General features: G+C 44.0%; 1 protein-coding gene across 1 annotated transcript in view; it reads left to right on the forward strand.

Annotated features, from left to right (window-relative positions):
• Positions 1-21,724, forward strand: part of METTL24 (methyltransferase like 24) — a 115,231-nt gene that overhangs the window by 26,790 nt on the left and 66,717 nt on the right. The window contains exons 3-5 of the mRNA XM_011970653.1: positions 3,422-3,614; positions 9,202-9,300; positions 16,678-16,817. Of these exons, the coding sequence (XP_011826043.1) occupies positions 3,422-3,614; positions 9,202-9,300; positions 16,678-16,817 (432 nt within the window). The remainder of the gene's footprint in view (positions 1-3,421; positions 3,615-9,201; positions 9,301-16,677; positions 16,818-21,724) is intronic.

Raw genomic sequence — 21,724 nt, forward strand, 5'->3', positions numbered from 1 at the left:
AGCCACCGCGCCCAGCCAGCTTCTTGAATCTTTAGGCTATATTTTCCACCATATATGGGGATCTTTCTGTCATTCTTCTTCTTTTTTTTTTTTTTTTTTTTGTGAGGCAGGGTCTCACTTTGTTACCCAGGCTGGAATGCAGTGGCACAACATGACTCACTGCAGCCTTGACCTCCCAGTCTCAAGCAATCCTCTCACCTCAGCCACCAGAGTAGCTGGAATTACAGGCATTTACCACCACGCCCAGCTAATTTTTGTATTTTTGTAGAGACAGGGTCTCGCCATGTTGCCCAGGCTGGCCTTGAACTCCTGAACTCAAGTGATGTGCCCGCCTCAGCCTCCCAAAGTGCTGGGATTGCAGGTATGTGCCATTGTGCCAGGCCTCATTATTTCTTTAATTTTTTTTTTTTTTTCCTGCACTGCATTCTTTCTTCCCCTCCTCTGGAATATGAGTGACATGAATGTTAGAGCTCTTGGTATTGTTGCACAGGTTCCCAAGGCTCTTTCCTCCCGCCCACAATAATTTTTCTCTCTGTTGTTCACATTGGATACTTTCTATTGATCTGTCTTCAAGTTCACTGGCTCTTTCTTGTGTCAAATTCATTCTGCTGTTGAATTCATCCCCTGAGATTTTATTTCAGTTATTGTATTTTTCTGTTCTGGAATTCCCGTTTGTTCCTTATGCTTCCTATTTCTTTGCTGAGACTTTCTATCTTGTCCTTGGTTTCAAGCATGTCCACCTTCACTTCATGGATTATTTTGTAATAGTTGCTCTTAAGTCTTTGCCAAAAATTTCAACACCTGTATCACGCCGACATTGGCATCTGTTAATTGTCTTTTTCCCATGTAAGTTGGGATTTTCCTGATTCTTCATATGCTCAGTAGTTTGGGATCGTATCCTGAAAATTTGAATATTATAAGGCTGAGTTTTGTTTAAATACTGGATAATGTCGATATATTTGTTTTAACAGGCAGTTATCTTGGTCGGGTCCAGGCCTCAAGTTCCCACCAACCTCCTGTGGGTTGTCATTTCCATGTCAGCTCTGTTTTCAAAGCCTTTGTAGGGGTTTCACCTCTGTCCTATGTATATCCCACCTAGTAGCCGGTCTGGGGCTTGGGCAGAGGTCTGTCGGTTAGCTCCAGAGGTCCGTCTCTTAGCTCAGCTCTCAAAGTCTTTGCTGGACCAGCCAGGATCAGATCCACACATGTACAGTTCTAGAGTGAGCCCAGGTGCTTTACAAACTCTTTAATGGGGCTGCCTTCCCAAGCTACTTCTTCTCCCCAGTTTCCCCAGTATTATCCAGTTCCCTGAGGTTTTTCAATCTATGGCCAGAAAATCTGAGCTTTTACCCCTGCTTTGCCTATGCTCTGCTGCACACTTCCTGTGCCTGTGCCTGAGTCCAAGGCCAAGCTGCGGGAAGAGAGCGACAGAAATAGTCAATGAGGATTCACCTCACTCTGTGGAGGCCACTGCCCGAGATGGGAGAGGAAATTTCCGTTTTCACAGAGTTCTGGGTGCCTTCAGGCCCCCGCTGTGGCTTCTAGCATCTTAGTGGGATTACTTGGGAGGGAATGCAAGAATGGAGAAAGGAAAAAAAAAGGAGGAAAAGTGGGGATTTCCTCTACTCTCCCTGAGCATCAGGAGACGCCCTGCCTCCTGGAGCCTGAACTGCAGGGCTGCTCCTGGTGCTTCCTGGCTGCGCCAGTGCCCACTACCGGTGCCAGGCAGCCTAGAGTAGGGGCGGGCAGGATACCAGAAGGAAAAGCAATGATGACCTGGCTCCTAGTTTCGAGGTACTTTGAATTCTGGTCTTCTTCTCCAATCTGCCCGCTACTGTTTACTTTTCAGATTCCTCAAATAACCGCTCTGTGCATTCTGTCCAGGTTTTGCTTCTGCATTCCGTGGGAGGCGCGGGGTGGGAGTATGGTTACCCAGAACGGAAACTGAGATCCTTTGTTTTTAAATGAAATTTTTGCATGGGTTACCTGAATTTTAAACATCACTGCACAATGTATGACTGATTCTTGCTCTTTCTGAAGCAGGGCCGGGTCTGAGAAACAGTCCACTTACAGGAGACTGCTGAGGGGAAGGCACGTGAGCTGCACCTGGCACTCCCCCCGCAGCCTTTAGAAGCCCTGGGCACACACTGAGGGCGTTACAGAAATGTAACAGCAGTGCTCACAGCCTCAGCCAGGGCTGGAGTCATGTTCTGTCCAGATACCATTTTGTGCCTCTCCCTCCCCCAACTACTCCCACCCCCACCCCCTCTAAAAAGGAATAAACAATTTCCTTCAGTCATTGTTTCCTGCCCACTAACAGATGCTCTTAATTAGCACAAAATTGCAGCAAAATTGCTAAATAAATCTATTTTACTTGTTTTGGATTTGTTTCTCCCAGAAAGCTTAGGCTTCTCCATCATCAACACATCAACACACACTCACTCTATTGTTGAGTTGGAGTCAAGGACTCACAACTTAGTTCCTTGTTCGTTTCCACGCACACAACTGTGATGCACAGAATTGATGGTTAGCCATCTTTCCCAGCAGAGAACTGCTGGTTTTGAAACCCTTCAGGAGCTCACTAGGGGTAGGAACATGCATTTGGGAGTATTGAAACTTTATAAAAAATATCCCAAACACTCTATCCGTTATCTATCGTGATAAAGAAACTGATCATTGACATTAGTCATCATATAATTTCATCCTCCAAAGGATTGTAGCCTTGAAACACAGAGCAATGGAGCATTAGAAGCATCCTTGTGGTTTATTTTATACAAAAAATGTAGAAACATGCTTGTAAAACTGATGGTGGCACTATTTTTTGGTGATTTCTGCATGGCTGCCTAAGGTCATTCATGGGTGTGAGGATATGGTCTGTGAAGGAGGAAGCTGCTGTTCCAAATTTTAAAACAAAGAAAGCTTTTGCACAATACCGAATCGATAGCTCTCTTTTCTAGGTCATGAGTGGGCCTGCTTTTTTTCCTGTAAAATTTTTAAATGCTACAAGTTTTGCTTGAGGCTCATGGTCTTGAATTAATATATTTCTATTATGTGCACAAGTGTAAGCTGGTAAGCAAAGGAGTATTTTAAAAGATTGCTTTTTTTTGGCATTATCTTTTAGGAGTAAAATCTTGGAATTCAGTTTCATGGCTTGAGAGAATCATTTTCTTTTTTTCAAGAAACGAAACTTTATGCTGAGATCACAAGTGGTAAAAATATCCCAAAGCCTCATGGCTGTGCTTGTTGCAGTCTTTTTGAGTCAAATCCATTATCTCCATGCACTGAGTGACTCAGTGATCACTTTTTACCCTTCAGAAAGTAGAATCTCAGATACCTGCAAAATAGCCACTAAATAACATGAGCTAGTCGTGTATGGAATCTTCTGCTGTCCTTAATCTGAATTTTTGAAATTTTTTTCTAGTAATGAAAACATTTGCCTCTCATTAGAAGAAGCCTTCTCACTTTTCAATGCACATCTTCTGGACAAGGTGCCAGATAAGGCCTTTGCAAAACTGAAAGGAGGCTCCTTCCTTACCTTGGAAATCAGGACCACGCCTGCCCTGAGAAATGCTTATCTGAGGTGGGGCAGGCCTCTTCGTATGAATGCCCTGGTGGTTAGAAATAGAGGGGGTCCCCATTCCTGCAGGAGCTGGGGAACAAAGCTGCTTCTGTGTGGCAACTCATTGTAATACTCCATTTGACATTTCAGCTCAGGCCTGCTGGGGACAGACAAACAGACCAATCCAAAATGATGGTATTTCCAGCCACCTCTGCTTAAACTGCTCCTTTACCTGTCTGAAGAGGAAGTACAGGTGGCAGGCAGGATTGGGAATCCACGTTCTCACCTCCTGGGAGCAATGGGGGTGGCATTGTTATGGCCACTTGATATTTGAAGCATGTGGATGACAGGCATTTAATGTACCCTGGCATTTAGGGAATTGTTTGGAGTAAAATCACATTGATTAAAAAAAGCTTTTAAAAAGGGAAAAATGATTTTTGTCCTTTTCTATTTAACCTGCCATTGATGTTTTAAGGTGCTCAGAGAATTCTCTTTGTGGGAATTTGGGAAGGACAAATGTTGATTTGTACACTAGAGAATTAAGACAATGATAATTGAAAGAGATGATAAAAGCTAGTGGTTTCCATGGGGAAATAATCACAAACTGCTGTCAGACTGATTCCAATAAGAACATTGCTTTATGTGAAATGTTTTTTAAACAGCTCAACCAAAGCATTAAGCCAGAGCACTTCTGAGGGCATCTATTTGCGGTGTTTCTATTATATGCCCATCTGAGACTCCTCAACTTAACATTATTCACTGTTCCAACTGCTGTGCTTAGCTCCTTTGTGGTCAACACTCAGTTGGAAATGACAAATATTAGGTGGCAAGAAGAATACTATTTGAGGACCCTTAAGATAATTCTATAGTTTCACCATATTGATTTACCATATGGATTCTAAATTATTGATCTGTGAAGTTACTTTTGTGTGTTAGCCCAGGTTAAATGCTACTACTGTGTTTAAGGTGTCTCTTTAATAATGCTGGAAAGACCTTTGATGTGCTTTTGGGCTTCTAGCAGTGGAGACTGCCTCCCACGCTCTGCCTTTGTATTTTCAGGCATTTATTTTGGAGTAATACTCAGGCGCTGCGCCTTTTTGTGCTCCCAGTGTTCCCCGTAGAGATCTCTGTGAGAGCCCCTATAACCTTTTTGGCATTTATTGGTTTACACAGCTGTGGCCTATATTAAATTGTAACACAGAGCCTGGCATGTGGCACAAATGCCCACTGAATGAATGAATGACTCCTTGATCAAGTCTCACTGCTTCTTTCCAAAGAATGCTGGAACAAGAAACCTTCCATTTGCCCCTGCTGGCCCAACCTCCACTCTGCTCCACCCCAGGAGGCTGACGTGCAGGGATCAAGCACAGCTTCACTCTTCCCTGCCTTTCCTTTGAGTTTGGTCAACAGGAGGCAGGAGATTGGTGGGTGGGGCAGACAGTTAGGGTGGAGTATGTAATAGGATTGGCTGTATTCCTCTACTACAGACTTCTCCATCGAGTTCCCTTAGGCTTGTAAGGGCTCTCTGGTGTTACTAGACACAGGTATTGTGTTATTTATTCCTTATTGGTTTCCTTAAGCCCTGCCCGCACCTTTGTAAATAGTCTTTTTGTTAACTTCTCTCAGGTTAGCCCGTTTGAATGAGCCCACTGGATCCTGCTGGGACCCTGACTGGTTGCCCAAGTCACCCAGATGACAACATTAGTTATAATCTAGACATCATAGGGAATAGGTATAATACCTTTCCTCACTCATCGTAAGCATATGACCAACACTCCTTTAACAAAAGACAGGTCAATGAGAGAAAAGCATAACCAATTTATTTAATCAAAGTTTTACATGACATGGAAGCCTTCAGAAATGAAGACCCAGCGATGCAGGGAAAATGATCTGTTTTAATGCTTAGGTTCCATGAAGATGGACAGCTACATAGAAGTGTGATTGGACAAAAGGGTGTGATCTAATGGTAATAGGCTGAGGGGGGAACCCCAGCAAGGCCTGTCTGGTCAGCTTCCTCTTGGTCTCTCTGTGTAGCATTTCTTCCTCCTGGGTATGGGGCAAGATCCCTCTGGAACAAAGGTATTCGGGGAGAAGGGAGAGAGTGACCTTTGTAGATTTTATGGCTTGCTTTGGGGAAGAGGGTCTCCAGTTTCCCTCACCTGCCTTACAGAAGAGGAATTCTGGTTTCTAGTATCCACTCTGGGGAAGAAAGAGGTGTGAGAGACAGGAGGGCCACAGAAGATCAGAGAGAACTCGCCTTTGAGGCCCATCCAATGTCCTTTTGAGGCAGCCAAGTATAAAGGGGACCCCGGAGAAACTCTGACCAGCCTGTGCAATGGGAGGAATGTCCACTGGGCCAGAGCCCCTGGGGAAGTTTGCATCATTTGCAGTGGGGAGGAGCCTGGCCTCTGTTGTTCTGGGGTGGAACCTGAGATTCAATCTGTGAGGCAGGAAGCCAGCTAGCAGAACTTTTGCTTTGCTGAGAGTCCCTGTTTCCCTTTTCTTCCTTTTTGCCCAGTAAATTCCATTTTTCTCACCCTTCAAAGTGTCTGTGAGCCCAATCTCTCATGGTCATGTGACAAAGACCCCATTTTACCTGAGCTAAGGAGAAAGTCTTACAACACTTTAAAGTTCATACCATGCCAGAGCACCAGACTTTGGGGAATCATGTTCTGAGCCCCAACAACATCATAGCCTGCCTCCCTTGCATTATTTCAGTAAACCTCCTCTTCTAGGCCAGCCTACCTCTGAATTAGAATCAGCTGGAGCAGGAGTCAGCAAACTACAGCTTGCAGGCCCAATCCAGCCTGATGCCTGTTTGTGTAAATGGAGCTTTATTGGAAGGCAGCCATAACCATTTGTTTACTTACTGTCTATGGCCGCTCTTGAGCTACAGCAGGAGGCAAGGAGTTGCAACAGAAACTGTGTGGCCTGCAAAGTCTAAAACATTGGCTATTTGACCCGTTATAGAAAAGATTTGCCAACTCCTCATTTTGAGGAAAACCATAACATGTGAACTCCATCATTTTCATCCAGGGACTCCTGGGCCAGATGCTGGGGGCCCTTGTGAGTGGTCCATGACAGTGACCTGGGAGGTTTTAAACCCCGGGCCTAGCTGAGTGCTCTTGGGACATCGTGTTGCTGTGCTGGCTGCTGCAGTAACCTGGGAAACACTCAGTCTGTCAGTGTGACCAAGCAGGACTGGAAGCATTTGTGTTTAAATGTGTTGATAATTTATGATTTCAGAATCGAGTATTTCCTAAAGAGATCGACTCTCCTGAGTATTTTAGCATTTTACTATAGAAGTTATTTCGTCTATGTCTGTCTCCCCCACCTGACCGTGAGTGCTTCTCGGGAGAGCCTGCACAGGTTGCATGCCCATGCAGCTGGCCCTGCTCTGTGGGCTCCTGAAAAAAGAGGCAGCCTGTGGGAAACCAGGGAGGCCTCCTTCACTCCAGAGGGACTGTGTGGTGCTCAGCCCCTACAAGGGTGGTACAGACTGTGAGGATGTGAGACTGTGGGCTCTACAGGGATTCTTCAGTGGTGTGTGTCTAATAATGCCTAAACTGAATAACCCTTGATCACTCCAAAGTGCTCGCATTGATCTCAGACCCCCGTGTGAGAATGGATTCCTCTTCCCCAAACCCAGACTGTCTGCTTCACACAGACTAACCTTGTTCCCCACGACTTCCATGTTTTCTGTGTAACCCCGAGTCACCTAGGCCACCCCATCTAGGGGCAACAAACCACATTTGTACGAAAGCATCTCATGGCTGGCCTGTCTAGATGTTTCTTTTTTGGGTGCAGACAGTTCCTACCACAGTACCTGACTGGAGAACACTGTGTATATGTGTATTTACCAGTGCCTGGCACAGAGTGGCTAAAGCTCAATAAATATTGTTTGACCAAATGGTAATCAACATCAAATTCAGAGAAGGAGAAAAGAAATAAGGGTGTGGGAGGCATTAACTGGGAAGATGTATGACGAACGTTCTCCAGCTTTCTTACTAGAGTCTCTGCCTGCTCAGCCTGTACAGAACAAGAAGAGCTGTTAAGAGAAGGCTGTTCTTCCAGAAGGTGCCCCTCAGGGGAGACTGGCGACATGATTCGTGGGCCCAGTATAAAATGAAATGCAGGGCCTCTTGTTCAAAAATTATTAAGAATTTTGACTGACTCTAGGCACGCTGCCTGTGAGTTAGCCCTGCTCTGCAAGGAGCAGTAATAAAAAAATAATAAAATTACTAAGAATTTCCAGACAGCATCAGCAGAGCATTAAACTGAGCATGGCCTCCTAAGACTGCACATATCTTGCTCCCAGAACCCTCCCCTGCCTACTTCCTCACCGTAAAAAGGGGTTTAGGGGGCTGGGCACGGTGGCTCACGCCTGTAATACCAGCACTTTGGGAGGCCGAAGCAGGTGGATCACGAAGTCAGGAGATCGAGACCATCCTGGCTGACATGGTGAAACCCTGTCTCTACTAAAAATATAAAAAATTAGCCGGGTGTGGTGGCAGGCACCTGTAGTCCCAGCTACTCGGGAGCCTGAGGCAGGAGAATGGCGTGAACCCAGGGGGCGGAGCTTGCAGTGAGCTGAGATCACACCACTGCACTCCAGCCTGGGTGACAGAGCGAGACTCCGTCTCAAAAAAAAGGGTTTAGGGGCCCATTCTCACTACACTGCAGGAACCCTATGCTATGACACCCAAAGCCTTTCCTGGCGCTAGACATTGACCCCACCAGCTCCTGGAGCTCTCCCTTTCCCCAGCCCTTCCCCAGCATGCACGAGCCCTCCCCACCCCTGGGAATTGCAGCGAACCTCCTGGACATCTCCTGGTGCTGACAAATGTAGGTAGGGAGTTCTGAGCTCTAATAAGGATTTCCTGACTAGTGCCCCCCTTTTTACTGGAGGGGCTCCCATTTTTGCTTCCTCCAGACCACTGCATTCCCCCAACCCTTCATCCACCCATCCTTGCTGCAAAAGGGGGCTGAGCAGGTCATCCTTAACCACTCTGTTCATGGCAGCACCTCGAAACCTCTGCTAACAGGTGGTGGCTGCCTCACAGTGCTAGAAAGCCACCCTCCCCAGCCCTGGTGTTGACAGTTCTGGGGTCCTCGCTCTGCCTGTACAGGGTCCCAGCAGCCAAGGGCCGTGGTCCCATCTTCCTGCACTGAGGAAGATAAACAAATGCTCAGAACAAAGACGAGTCCGCAGCATTATGGTGCTTTGTTTAGAGAGGCACATATTTTTGAAGCTCTAAGCTTTGGGAGACTGTCATTGATAAGGGAGTTTCTCTTCCTAGTGGAGCACAGCCTCAAAGAAAATAAACTGCAGCTAAGGGAGAGCCCAATGGGGTCAAATGGAGTTTGCCTTTGATCATAAATGCAGAGTCAGACAGTCCCCGGGGCCTTTGCATTCTCCTGCTTAACCTGGGAGCTGGGCTGTCGCAGGCCTCATTTGTCTCCCTGTGACTGATGTGGCCTTAATGACAGCAGCTCCCAAAGAGCCCCCTGCTGCCTGTATGCACATGTGTGTGTTTTGCCAACAGCTAAAGCAGCCTTGCTTCCTCTCTGATACTGTGTCCTTCTCCTCCCACCCAGTTCCTACTTCCTTACACACAACCTATATTTTCTGTCTCTTGCAGGGTCCACGGTGGCATATAGATCTCCAGCCTTGGGCGGGCCCTGCTCAGTCCCTGGATGAAGAAGCCTGGAGGTTCCTGAGATATATCAGCACCGCCCAGGTTGTGTTTCAGGCTCAAACGAGTTAGAGAAGAATGCAAAAGATCCTGATTGCCTCTTTCAAAAGAAGGAGGTGGGGAGGTTCTCAGCAACTCCTGATGAGGACTTGATGGGGAAGTGTGTTCAGAGGCATTGTTGCTTAAACTCATCCACTCACTTGGAGGCAGATAAGATGCGTTCCATTTGCTAGGGCATGTTCCTTCCTCCAAGAGTGTCACCAACCTGAAATGTTTAAATGATTCATCCCAAAGTGTTTTAAAGATCCACTTTAGAAAATTGCTTTGGAAAACCATTTGAAATGACAGATTGGTCCCGGTGAGTAGGCAGTCGAGTATGTCACAAAACAAAACCATCATCTAGAGGTTCAAGCACCATTTTGTATTTGGAGGAACTTGCCTTTCCACTCTTCTGCCGCAGATGCTTGGCAGCCAGGGACGTGCTAGGCAAGAGAGCAGAGGAGGCTTTGCAGGCAGTGTGCTGAGGAGTTAATGAATCCAAAGGCCCTCTATCTCAGAGCACTTTAAATCATTACTGAGCACAGGCCTTTATTAGTGACTTAACACATTGTGGCAGCTCCTGCCCAGGTCCAGGCTGAGCCAGTGCCCCGAGCAGGCAAAGAGACTGTCCATTAAGGAGAGTCTATGGCTCTTGACATGTTAATCAAGAGGTTCCGTTCTCAAGTTGCCTGATCCCAGGGGGAAAGAGAGACAGAAAAGGAAATCAAGGCCCAAGGGAAATTTAGCCCTCAACTGAGAGGTGCTAGCAAATTAGGAGCTCAGACTGCCTGGGAGCTGCAGAGCGGCTCACTCAGGAAGCTGCACAGTGGAGCTGGTGCTGTACGCCGGATCCTGGATTTTTAAAATCTCCCTCAAGCCCACTCTTGACATCCATGTTCTCCTCCCCAGCCTCTCTGGCAGCAAAGCACTTTTCCTCCAGAGGAGAGAATATATTTCTAGATCTTTAGGAGGTTAGTTAGTTCAAGGGTAAAAGAAAGTCTCATTTCTCATATAAAGCAATGAGACAAACATAGGAATTTTAGTATTTATCACCCAGACATGGACATAAAAGCTGGTTGAATTAATCATGAGTGATGGGATGTTGAATTCGTCCCTGTGCTTCTCATGATTTTATCTTATTTTGCTGCTGCAAATTAATTTGATGGACTTAGGCAGACTTAATTAAAATACTGAAATTTTAGTTTTGTAGTTTGATTTTACGTGAATGGTAAGAATCTGGACCTCTTAACTGTGATTTTCAAAAGCCCTTAAAGGCTCCAGAAGAAAATAAGAGGTGTTAATTTTATGAATTGAATTTGAGAACTATGGACTTCACTCACCAAAATAAATTTACATAACACAAGCTACCAAATTCCATTCTATATGTATTTCATGTTAATGTTCCATAACTTATAAAAGGCCTGTTTGCTTAGAAGAAGCTATTGAGGCATGAAATGGTCATTTTTAGATCCCTCTTGGATTTTTCCCAGAAACTACGGACTGAGAGGAGAAAAAATCTTTTTTTTTTCTTTCTTTTTCTTTCTTTTTTTTTTTTTTTTTAAAGACAGAGTCTTGCTCTGTCGCCCAGGCTGGAGTGCAGTGGCACAATCTCAGCTCACTGCAACCTCTGCCTCCCAGGTTCAAGTGATTCTCCTGCCTCAGCCTCCCAAGTAGCTGGGATTACACCACGCCTGACTAATTTTTGTATTTTTAGTAGAGACAGAATTTCACCATGTTGGCCAGGCTGGTTTTGAACTCCTGACCTCAGGAGATCCACCCACCCCAGCCTCCCAAGGTGCTGTGATTACAGATGTGAGCCACTGTGCGTGGACACACTTTTTTTTTTTAAAGGCATCCCCCGTAGTCTGATCTTATAAACCTGGGTACTTTACGTTGCTTCTCTGGCTCTCCTTGTTCTGATCCTGAAATGGAAGAGATTGTATCAAAATTATTTCTAAGGTCCCTCCCAGTTCTGTGAGCTTGTACTGTGCACAGAGTAGTATAGAATGGTTATTAACCAGGTATTTTTGAGTGCCTACAAGGTGCCAGGAATTGTTCTGGGCCCTGAGGTTATAGTCTCTGCCCTTAAGGATCTAACCAACTTGTTGTGAAGGTGGATAACTGGATGTATAATTATTATTCAGCTTGATGAGCAATAATAGAGAATTTGTTGTTGAAGCTCACTAGAAGGATTTTTGTCCTCCAGAAGAATGATGTAAAGTTCCCAACCTCACAATGGTTTTTAATGCGGGGCCATGTTAGCCAGATGAGGTTCTGTGCTTTGATGTACTTCCGGGTTACTAGACGACCAGCAGATGGGAGTCACCAGAGATGACACTAAATGGTTCTTAATCAGAATCCTTTACTAACCAATGCTCCCTATCCCTCTGTATGTAATGCAAAGCTTTATGGTTGCTTTTGTGGCTTATGCCTCATTTAGAACGCATCTTGACAATGAAAGCCTACAAAACTAGCAGAATATTACAGTCACTGTTACCTAAAAACTTCAGTTAGCAGAAGTGAGTCATCATGGGCAAGGAAAAAAAAAAAGCTCTGAAGGTACTAATGCGAATTCCACCCCCATCCTCTTATGCTGCTTTTTTAACATTAAGAAATATGCTTCCCTCAAATCTGTGCTCAAGCTTGTACAGCAAGGCTGGCATTTGGTATGTGCATCGTTGATGTATCCATTCCTCAATCCAGAGGGTATTTGTTGAACACCTGCTTTATGGCTGGCACTGTGCTGGGCCTTGGGATATTAAGCCACAATCAAACACCCCCCACACTGGTAAATAGTTAGGGCGCAAGAGAGTTGTGTGTTCTCTAACAGGGGGCAGACAGATGGGTGGGGAAAGCTTCCTAGGCCGGGGGAGCCCAGGAGCAGAGGCATAGGGCTTAGGACAGCATGGCATGAGACAGCAATGGGCGTGGCACCTCTAGACTTGTGCATTGTGGTCCTGGAGGCATGGTTGGGGCCATGCATTTTTAAATGAAATTCCAGAGGATATGGTGTTTGCGTAGAGTATGCAGAACTTCAAGCTCAGTTTAATTAGGTACTATTTGTTTTTGTTTTTGTTTTCAATATGAAAGACCGTGATACATGGCAGAGTTCTGCAGTCCACGGTACACTGTCTGCTGCTAACAAGAAATAGTTAAATCATAAATACAGTGCTCTGTTCTAAGGGAAGTCTCCAGATTCAGCTTTTCATGGCATCCCCCAAACCATATGCCTCCAGGAAGCATGCCTTGCAGTATAAAATTAATCTAAGCAACAGTGGCTGTTTTTAAAAAGAAAAAATAAAATATGGTTTAAAGCCTGTTTTTCTGTCTATCGTCTATCTATCTATCTATCTATCTATCTATCTATCTATCTATCTATCTATCTATCTACCTACCTACCTACCTTTCTATCCACCTATCCATCTATCCATCCATCTCTACCTCTTTACCTAGTTGTCTACCCATCTATCAATTTGTAAGAATAACCTAAGAATAAGAACCCATGCTCTGGATATTCAGAATATAACTTTACAACAATACAATAGTATCTGTTGTATTTACTGCTACACACACACACACACACACACACCCCGAGATGAAAATAATAAGCACAAAATTCTGCCCGTGAGCCTTTCAAAAATAATGGTACTATATAACCACACAGCATGGAGTTGATCGTTCTGTAAACATGCAGAAGATCATCGAAGTGATTCTGAAGTTCCAAAATTTTAAGAGTTTCCTTTGCCAGATTCTACTTATGGGTTGGCAGAAATACCAGTCAAGCTTTTGGGATACAAAATGAAATGAAAATAAATTAGATCCCTTTAAGTTAAATAATTAAAAAACATTTCACAAAATATTTTTTCCTAGAGTCTGTTTTCCTTTGTCTAGGCCTAATTTGCTTTATTTGGCTAAAATTACAAGGGGAATTAGAGAGACAGAGAACATAATTAGTTGAGCTGGAAGTTAGCTAGAAGTTACTGCCCTCACTTATTTTGCTTACAAGAGAGTTTATTGAAGCCCTGGCCATAAATCCTAACTAGAAAGGGTGAAAAATCAATACTTAATTAATTTTTAGGAGCAGAAGTTTATGGAGGATTTTCAGTTGTTTACAAAAGCTAATGTCTGTTAATGAGATGGTTAACAAATGGTTAAAATTGAATAATTCCTGTGTTTTATTTCTTTTCTTTCTTTCTTTTTTTTTTTTTTTTTTTTTTTGAGGTGGAGTCTTGCTCTGTTGCCCAGGCTGAAGTGCACTGGCACAATCTCGGCTCACTGCAACCTCTGCCTCCTGGTTCAAGCAATTCTGCTGCCTCAGCCTCCCGAGTAGCTGGGATTACAGGTGCACACCAGTATGTCTGGTTAACTTTTGTATTTTTTTTTAGTAAAGATAGGGTTTCACCATGCTGGCCAGGCTGGTCTCAAACTCCTGACCTTGTGATCCATCCGCCTCAGCCTCCCAAAGTACTGGGAATACAGGTGTGAGCCACCGCTCCTGGCCCTTGTGTTTTATTTCTGAGCTAAGAAAGGAAGAGGGGATGTTATCAGGGGGAGTGAATGAAAAAGAATGTCTTGTCAATGGAGATATATCTGTCCAAGATGAAATCTGTAGAAGAAGAAGAAATGCTTAAAGTAGACAAAGTGTCATCTTTAATAAAATAAAACCCTAGTTCCTGACTTTAGCAAAGGAGGAGCAGCTGGATCTGAAAGCTCTGACTCTGGATCTTCCATGCCTACCTGACTTTTGGAGGCCTCTGGCTAACTGTCAGTGCCAACCCCTTCAGTCCGTTGTTAGGGGTGGGGGTCAGAGGTGCTGCTGTTTTCAGTTTGAAGTTCTGGCCCAAGCGTAGCCTCTTTTAATTTGTTAAGGCAGAGATGCGACTCGCTGGAAACTTTCACTGGGGCTTTACAAAAGGCCTCCAGTAAACTCAAAAGGTCATCTGCATAAAAATATCCCAGGGGGAGCTTATTAAAATGCATGTTCTCAGGTATCAACCTCAAAGATTGTGAGTTTGTAGATCTGGAGGGAGGCACAGGAATCTGCATTTTAAGTACCTCCCCGGTGATTCTGATGTAGGCGGACCGCACATTGAGAAACACTGTGGGAAAGGTCAGAGCTAGGTTTGGATGGCATTAGGAGGGAACGAGAAGCAAGGACCTACAAACATCACATCTTCATCTGTCATTATGGAGACATGTACACAAAGAACAATAGCAAATGGGGATCATCATGCCACTCTAATAAAAATATCCCAGGAGACTTCCCTCAAGCAGATGGCTCAGGCTTATAAGATCCAGGCATGCTTTGGGGGCACACACAGCTGCCCTGGACTAACTAGTTTCCCACTGGAGGTGGGGCTCAGGAAGGCACCCATGTTTAAGGCACAGTAATCTGCCCACTAGCAGAACAGGGTCCAATGAACACACTGAGTTCTGACTAACTAGATTAGCAAGTTCTCTTCCCTTAGGTGAGTGGGTGGGGAATAGAAGGTGGGCAGGCAGAGACATAATTTCCATTTATCTGTGGGAGAATAGTAGGAGATGAATTATCAAATTAACATGTTGACGCACCCAGTTAATAAATGTATTCTGTAGCTGTTGCTTGAGAAAAGATTCAATTCCATTTTCTCCAATTATTTTGTTCTTTAAACAGTTGTTGAAGATCGAGAAGTAGAAAAATACTGGATTCAGGGAAAAGATATATAGGGGTTTCACTTTTTCAGCTTTCCTCTGAGATGTCCAAATCCAAGCAGAAGACACATTCACTGATAAATGGTGCGGGATGATTTTGCCAGGCTGGCCAGAGGGGATAGCAAGAGTAATGCAGATGCCGTGTTAGTTGAATAGGCTCCACCTAATATGCTCTTCTTAGATTAAAATTTTGGAAAATCAGTTAAAGGATTGGCCAAATCTAGAATATCTTTTTTTTCTTTTCTTTTTTTTTAGACAGGATCTGGTCTCGCTCTGTTGCCCAGGCTGGAGTGCAGAGGCACAATCATGGCTCACTGCAGCCTCAACCTCCCAGGCTCAATTAATCAACTCCCGTGAATAGCTGGGACTACAGGCGCATGCCACCATGCTCGGTTAATGTTTGTATTTTTTGTGGAGATGAAGTTTTGTCATGTTTCCCAGACTGGTCTTGAGCTCCTGGGTTCAAGCGATCCTCCTGCCTCGGCCTCCCAAACTGTTGGGATTATAGGCGTGAGCCACTGTGCCTGGCCCTAGAATATCTTCTTAGGAAGAAAATTGCTTGCTGTTAATGTTTTCCAATGGATGAAAGCAATGAATCTCAAAACATTCTTTGCATCTGGAGCGGTCTCTGGTCTATGCTGTGACAGCAAAAGCTACTGCATTCATGAAGCATCATGATGACTATGAGAGTTTTAAGGGATTGGGGGAAAATACTGTTGCTCAGTGAGGTAAATATCTTGGCCACAGAACTTGTTTTCCTTATTTTCTTTGGTTTCAGCAGCCTCAGCTGTGCGAAATGTACTAGCCTCAAACACAAGTCAGAATCCCTTATGAAGTATATTTGCTTTGTGTGCAGTTGAAGTTAGAGACTTGCTTCTGCTTGACTCACACACGTTCCCTTTGGTTTTCTTATCTAATTTTGATGGATGAGTTAAGAAAAGTGCTTCTGTTAGCTCCGGAAGAGCCTCCTGCCTGGGGCTGTTGCCCTTCTCCCCCAGGAGGAAGCGCCTTCGAGCAGTGTATCACAAACAACACTGCCTTATCAGCAGGGACTGCCTGTTAACTTCACTTGACCCGTGGTCAGCTGTTTACCTTGGATAACACCTGCCACCTTTCTGGACCTTAGTGGCCCCACCTTATCTGCCTGAAATAAGGGATGACTAATCTTGGGAGTATGCGTCTGAGATCTATGCCTATGATTGTGCCTCACATCTTATAGTAGGCCCTCTGTGGGTAACGAAGACGTGTGTGCATGGTGAGCACTGTCCTCTGTGTCTGGTTGCATGGTGAGCAGTGTTCTCTGTGTCTGGAATGCCCTTCTTGGTCCAAGTCTCCCGGTTCATCCTCCAGGACTAGCTCCCCTCTACAAAGCCTTCCTGACACCACCGCTCCTCCCACATTTTGCTCTTGATTTGTTCTGCCCTGCACACCCTGTGCACATGGCTACAGCAGCTCTTAAATTCTTTCCAAACCTGCATATGTTCTCCATGAGATTACTTATTATCTGGTAATTGAAATTCCTCCAAACATTTTATAGCAGTCTTGTGGTTCCCTGGGGAGGGGAGTAGTTAGCATTGGAGGAGGATATAACTTTCCTATTATGGTTTTCAGGGATGGGGAAGCAGTAAGTCCCTACCTGCTATTTATCATCCAACATTTCAAATTATTCACATTGATTTCCAATCTTTACAGATTGCATGCAATCACATGAATACAGACAGCCTGGCTACTGACTCTAGTCCTACACACAAGCCCTGGTCAGTGTGTCTTGACGACAGGTTCAATTTAGCTCATCAAATCCGCAACAAGCAGTGCCGCCTCTACTCCTTAGGGTGAGTACATTTTTTACAGCAGAAGAAAACACAAACACTGCCTCAGGCAGCTCAGACCTTTTCAGCAACACAAAGTTGGAAAATGGTTGCAGTGTATAACAGGTGCCATGCTTTGCTTCCTGTCATTATTTCAGACAGATCTGTCTGTTGTGTAACTGAAGGCATGTACAGATCACCGAGATCTCCTTGGTCAGAGGCACTTTCCCTCCCATTCTGCTGGTAACAAGTTGGAAGCCCCCATTCTCAGCATGTGGATGATCCTCTGGGTGAAACCAGTGATTTCCAGCTAGACTAAGAGGATCCTTAGTATAAGGAGAGAAGAATATTACTGTGTGCCGGAAAAAAAAAAAAATAGAGAGAGAGAGTATGTTAGATTTTTTTTTTTTCCTTGAAAGGGGATCTCACTCTGTCACCCAGGCTGGAGTGCAGTGGCACGATCACGGCTCACTGCAACCCCTGACTCCAAGGCTCAAGTCATCCTCCCACTGTAGTCTCCCAAGTAGCTGGGACCACAGGCACACACCCACCACACCCGGCTAATTTTTTGTATTTTTGGTAGAGACAGGGTTTTGCCATGCTGCCCAGGTTGGTCTTGAACTCCTGAGCTCAAGCGATCCACCTGCCTCGGCCTCCCAAAGTGCTGAGATTACAGGTGTGAGCTGCTGCATCTGGCCATATGTTAGAAATTTTATGCACAGTTATGATGTATAAACCAATACCAATCATGGCTATTGTTAGATTTGTATGTTTTATACCAATGATAAATCTGTATCTAGTTATATTTTTAAAAGGAACAAAAGGGAACTCTTATAAAAAACTATGTCATTTTGTCAAAACTGAGAAAAATTTATATCCAGTTATTCAGGTTGAAAATGACCTAGATGTACAAATGGATTAAGTGAGCTTTTTTGTAAAAGGATGGCTACAAAGTAATGGGACTATTTCACCAAATATACCAGTACTTACATAAAAACAGTTCCGAACTTACAAATGATATATGGCTCAAGAAAAAGAAGACAGGAGGAAATTATTGTTGTCGGGAACATCCTGTTCCATAGACTCTTTGTAAGGGCAATGTAGATTCTTAGGCTAGACCACTGAAGTCTTTAAGTCTTTTATAAACAGCACTGGGGACCCTAATGTGACATTGATTGTCTCCATGTCACATGCTTCCTCCTCACCTGTAGGTTTCATCACTTCTAGAGTCTACATTCAGGCCCAGGTACGACAACTACGAGCTAGAATCCTGGGTGGTCAGGGTTAGGGGCAGACATCTGGGCGATGTGGAGACCTACCCAAAGATTCCAATGTAGAGAGAATCATCATCACTGTCAAACTATAACAAACAAGAATTACCAGTCATTGTGGATTTTATTCTTTAAAAAACAAAATAAGAGTTTAAAGATAGGGAAACATTCTCATATGGGTTAAATGAAGAGCAATGGTGTATATTGGTGGAGCTTGGCACATACTAGGCACACAATACGTACTTGCCATGTAGAAGATCGCTGGAGAGGAGAGACTAGAGAGGAAAGCTGGTTATGCTGTGATGGAAGTGTGGAGGCTGTGGATTGGAAGATGAGATACTCAGCCAGTTGATGAGCAGAGCTCTCTTTCTGGAAGCCCACCAGCCCACCTTCAAGATTGGAGGGAGGATGGGAAGTTGTGACAGCAGAATTTATTTTATGTCACATTAAAAATGTCTGAAAGTGGGTCATAAAAAGTGGCATAGTACCACATGCAAGTTGCTCCTGTTTTCTTGCTCCAAATTGCCTCTGTATTTTACTTAATATTTTACGCCCTGGGATAATTTCATTTAAAGGGATAACTGAGTAAAATAAAACTTAGAAAGGAGTTTTGGGGGAAAGTTTCTAAATTCCTTTTTGCTTTCCTTATACTTCAGAGCTGTTGGATAAGATAGCTCTGCAGGAAAAGTTCAGATTATTACATGTAAAAAGGTAGTTTCCTATTTTAAAATATTTTTATTGACACACAATATTTGTACAAATTAATGGGGTACATGTGATATTTTGTTACAGGCATAGCATGCGTAGTAATCAAGTCAGGGCCTTTAGAGTATCCATCAGCTCGAGCATTGATCATGTCTATGTTTTGGGAGCATTTCCAGTCCTCTCTTCTAGCTATTTTGAAATATAAAATGTATGGTTGTTAACTGTAGTCACCCTACTCTGCTTTCAAATATTGGAACTTATTCCTTCTGAGGGAGGAAAATAGGCTCTGGAGGCAGGGAACATAAGGCCAATTCACACTTCAGCTATGACAGGGCATTTCCTCTCCGCAGGGCATATGCCCAGTAAATGACTTTGTAACTTTACTTCGTCCTCTTCATTTACATAGGGTGTACACAAGTAACCAATGTAAACCTCTAGAGGGTATTTAAACCCTCAAAAATTCTGCAACAGGGCCCTTGAACCCCTATACTCCGGCCTGTTCCCACACTGTGGAGTGTACTTTCATTTTCAATAAACCTCTGCTTTTGTTGCTTCATTCTTTCCTTGCTTTGTTTGTGCATTTTGTCCAATTCTTTGTTAAAGGTGCCAAGAACCTGGACGCCCCTGCACTGGTAACACTTCTATCTAACTGTATGTTTGCACCCGTTACACAACCTCTCTTCACTTCCCCTCAGACACCCTTCCCAGCCTCTGATAACCATCATTCTACTCTCTCTACCTCCATGAGGTCAACTTTTTAGCTCCAGCATATGAGTGAGAAGATGCAATATTTGTCTCTCTGCGTCTGACTTGTTTCATTTAACATGCTGACCTCCAGTGCCAAACATGTTGCTGCAAATGACAGGATTTTATTCTTTTTTTTAATGGCCAAATAGTATTCCATTGTGTATACACGCCACATTTTCTTTATCTATTTATCACTAATGGACACTTAGCTTGACTCCATATCTGTTATTGTGAATAGTGCTGCAATAAACATGGGGGTGCAGGCATCCCTTTGATATACTGCTTTCCCTTCCTTTGGAATATACCCAGAAGTAGGATTGCTGGATTGTATGGTAGTCCTATTTTCAGTCTTTTGAAAAATCTCCATACTGTCTTCCATAATGGCTATACTGATTTACATCCCCATAATCAGTGTGTAAAAGTTCCCTTTTCTCCAAATTCCTTGCCAGTATCTGTTATTTTTTGTCTTTTTAATAATAGCCATTCTAACTGCGATAAGATAATATCTCATTTTGGTTTTGATGTACATTTTCCTGATGATTAGTGAGGCTGAGCAGTTTTTCACATATTTATTCAAAAGAAAAATAGACAAATGGGACTGTATGAAACCAAAAAGCTTCTGCACAGCAAAAGAAACTATCAACAGAGTGAAGAGACAACCTGTTCAATGGGAGAAAATATTTGCAAACTATTTATCCATCAAGTGACTAATATCCAGAATATACAAGGAACTCAAACAACTCAATTGCAAAACAAACAAAAAAAATAATTCTATGAAAAAGTGGGCAAAGGACATGAACAAACATCTCTCAAAAGAAGTTTCTTATTTTCATTTAAATATTTACCATTGAAAATTAACTTTGGGGCCGGGCACAGTGGCTCACGCCTGTAATCCCAGCAGTTTTTGAGGCTGAGGCAGGCAGATCACTTGAGGTCAGGAGTTCGAGACCAGCCTGGCCAACATGGTGAAACCCCGTTTCTACTAAAAATATGAAAATTAGCCAGGTATGGTGGTGCACGCCTCTTGTCCCAGCTACTCAGGATGTTGAGGCTGGAGAATCACTTGAACCCAGGAGGCAGAGGTTGCAGTGAGCCGAGATTGTGCCCTACTACACTCCAGCCTGGGTGACAGAGCAAGACTCCATCTAAAAAAAAAAAAAAGAAAAAAGAAAAGAAAATCAACTGTGTAAAGAGCATCTGAATTCCACTGGGAAAAGAAATGACTAGATGACAATGGCCAATATTTTCCTAAAAACATGAAAGCACTTACTTAATTGAAAACTGAAACTAAAGAAAATATTTCTGATGCCTAAAAAAAGATGCTTTGGGTTGTGAGTAATTATGTTGATTGCACTTACTAAGGCTCCAGGACCCAGACAAGTATGCCCCTGTTCAGGTTGAATTGCTTGCCTGGGGCACAAGTAGATAACTGGCTGACAATACCTCAACTGATACTGAGGGAAGAGTGAGACCCAGACCAGAATTGGTGGTCCTGAAATTAGGAGTGAGAACAGGGAAGGTGGCCCCGGGTTCCCAGCACCAGGGAGTGTCAGAACAGTTTTGAGCTAGGTAGGGAGGGCAGGTGGTAAGTGAATTGTGTGGCCCTCTATATAGGCAGGACGTGCTCCTAGTCCCAGGGCCGCAGCAGCAACAAGACCGTGCCACTGCTATACCCAGTAATTCCCAGGCAAACCAAAGACAATGGATGCAGCTGCAGCTGGGAGTAACTTCCTGGCAGGAGGGCAAGGAGGGCTCCAAGGACACAGGGAGTCAGAAGACAGAGGCTGATGGCCCCACTTTCTAATCTGTCTCATCTCCTTTCCTCCACCCCTAAGAACTGAAGCAGATATCACCTCCATCTTCTCTTTGATGGCTGAAGTTTATTTACTAGGAGTCAAAGCTTTTTATTCCACAGTTAGTGGAAAAGGCATTTGTCTGTGAGCGTGCACTCTATGTCATGTTCAGTTGAAAATGAAAATTAGATCCTTTTCAGTTTTGAAATGAGGTAGACTAGACCAATTAAGATGGGGAAGACACTGAAAAGAAAGGTGCAGATTATGGAGAAAGGGATAGAGAAGAGAAAAAAGGAGAGCCTGTGGGTTCGGATGACAATATCATCTACATAATGACTTTAGACATTATGTAGGCCTGGCCTGCAAGTCTTCTTGTGTCTGGAGTGGGGAAGGGTGATGGTGGGGCAGTGGAGGG

The sequence above is a fragment of the Mandrillus leucophaeus genome, unplaced genomic scaffold (assembly GCF_000951045.1).
Source record: "Mandrillus leucophaeus isolate KB7577 unplaced genomic scaffold, Mleu.le_1.0 Scaffold96, whole genome shotgun sequence".
NCBI classification, from domain to species: domain Eukaryota; kingdom Metazoa; phylum Chordata; class Mammalia; order Primates; family Cercopithecidae; genus Mandrillus; species Mandrillus leucophaeus.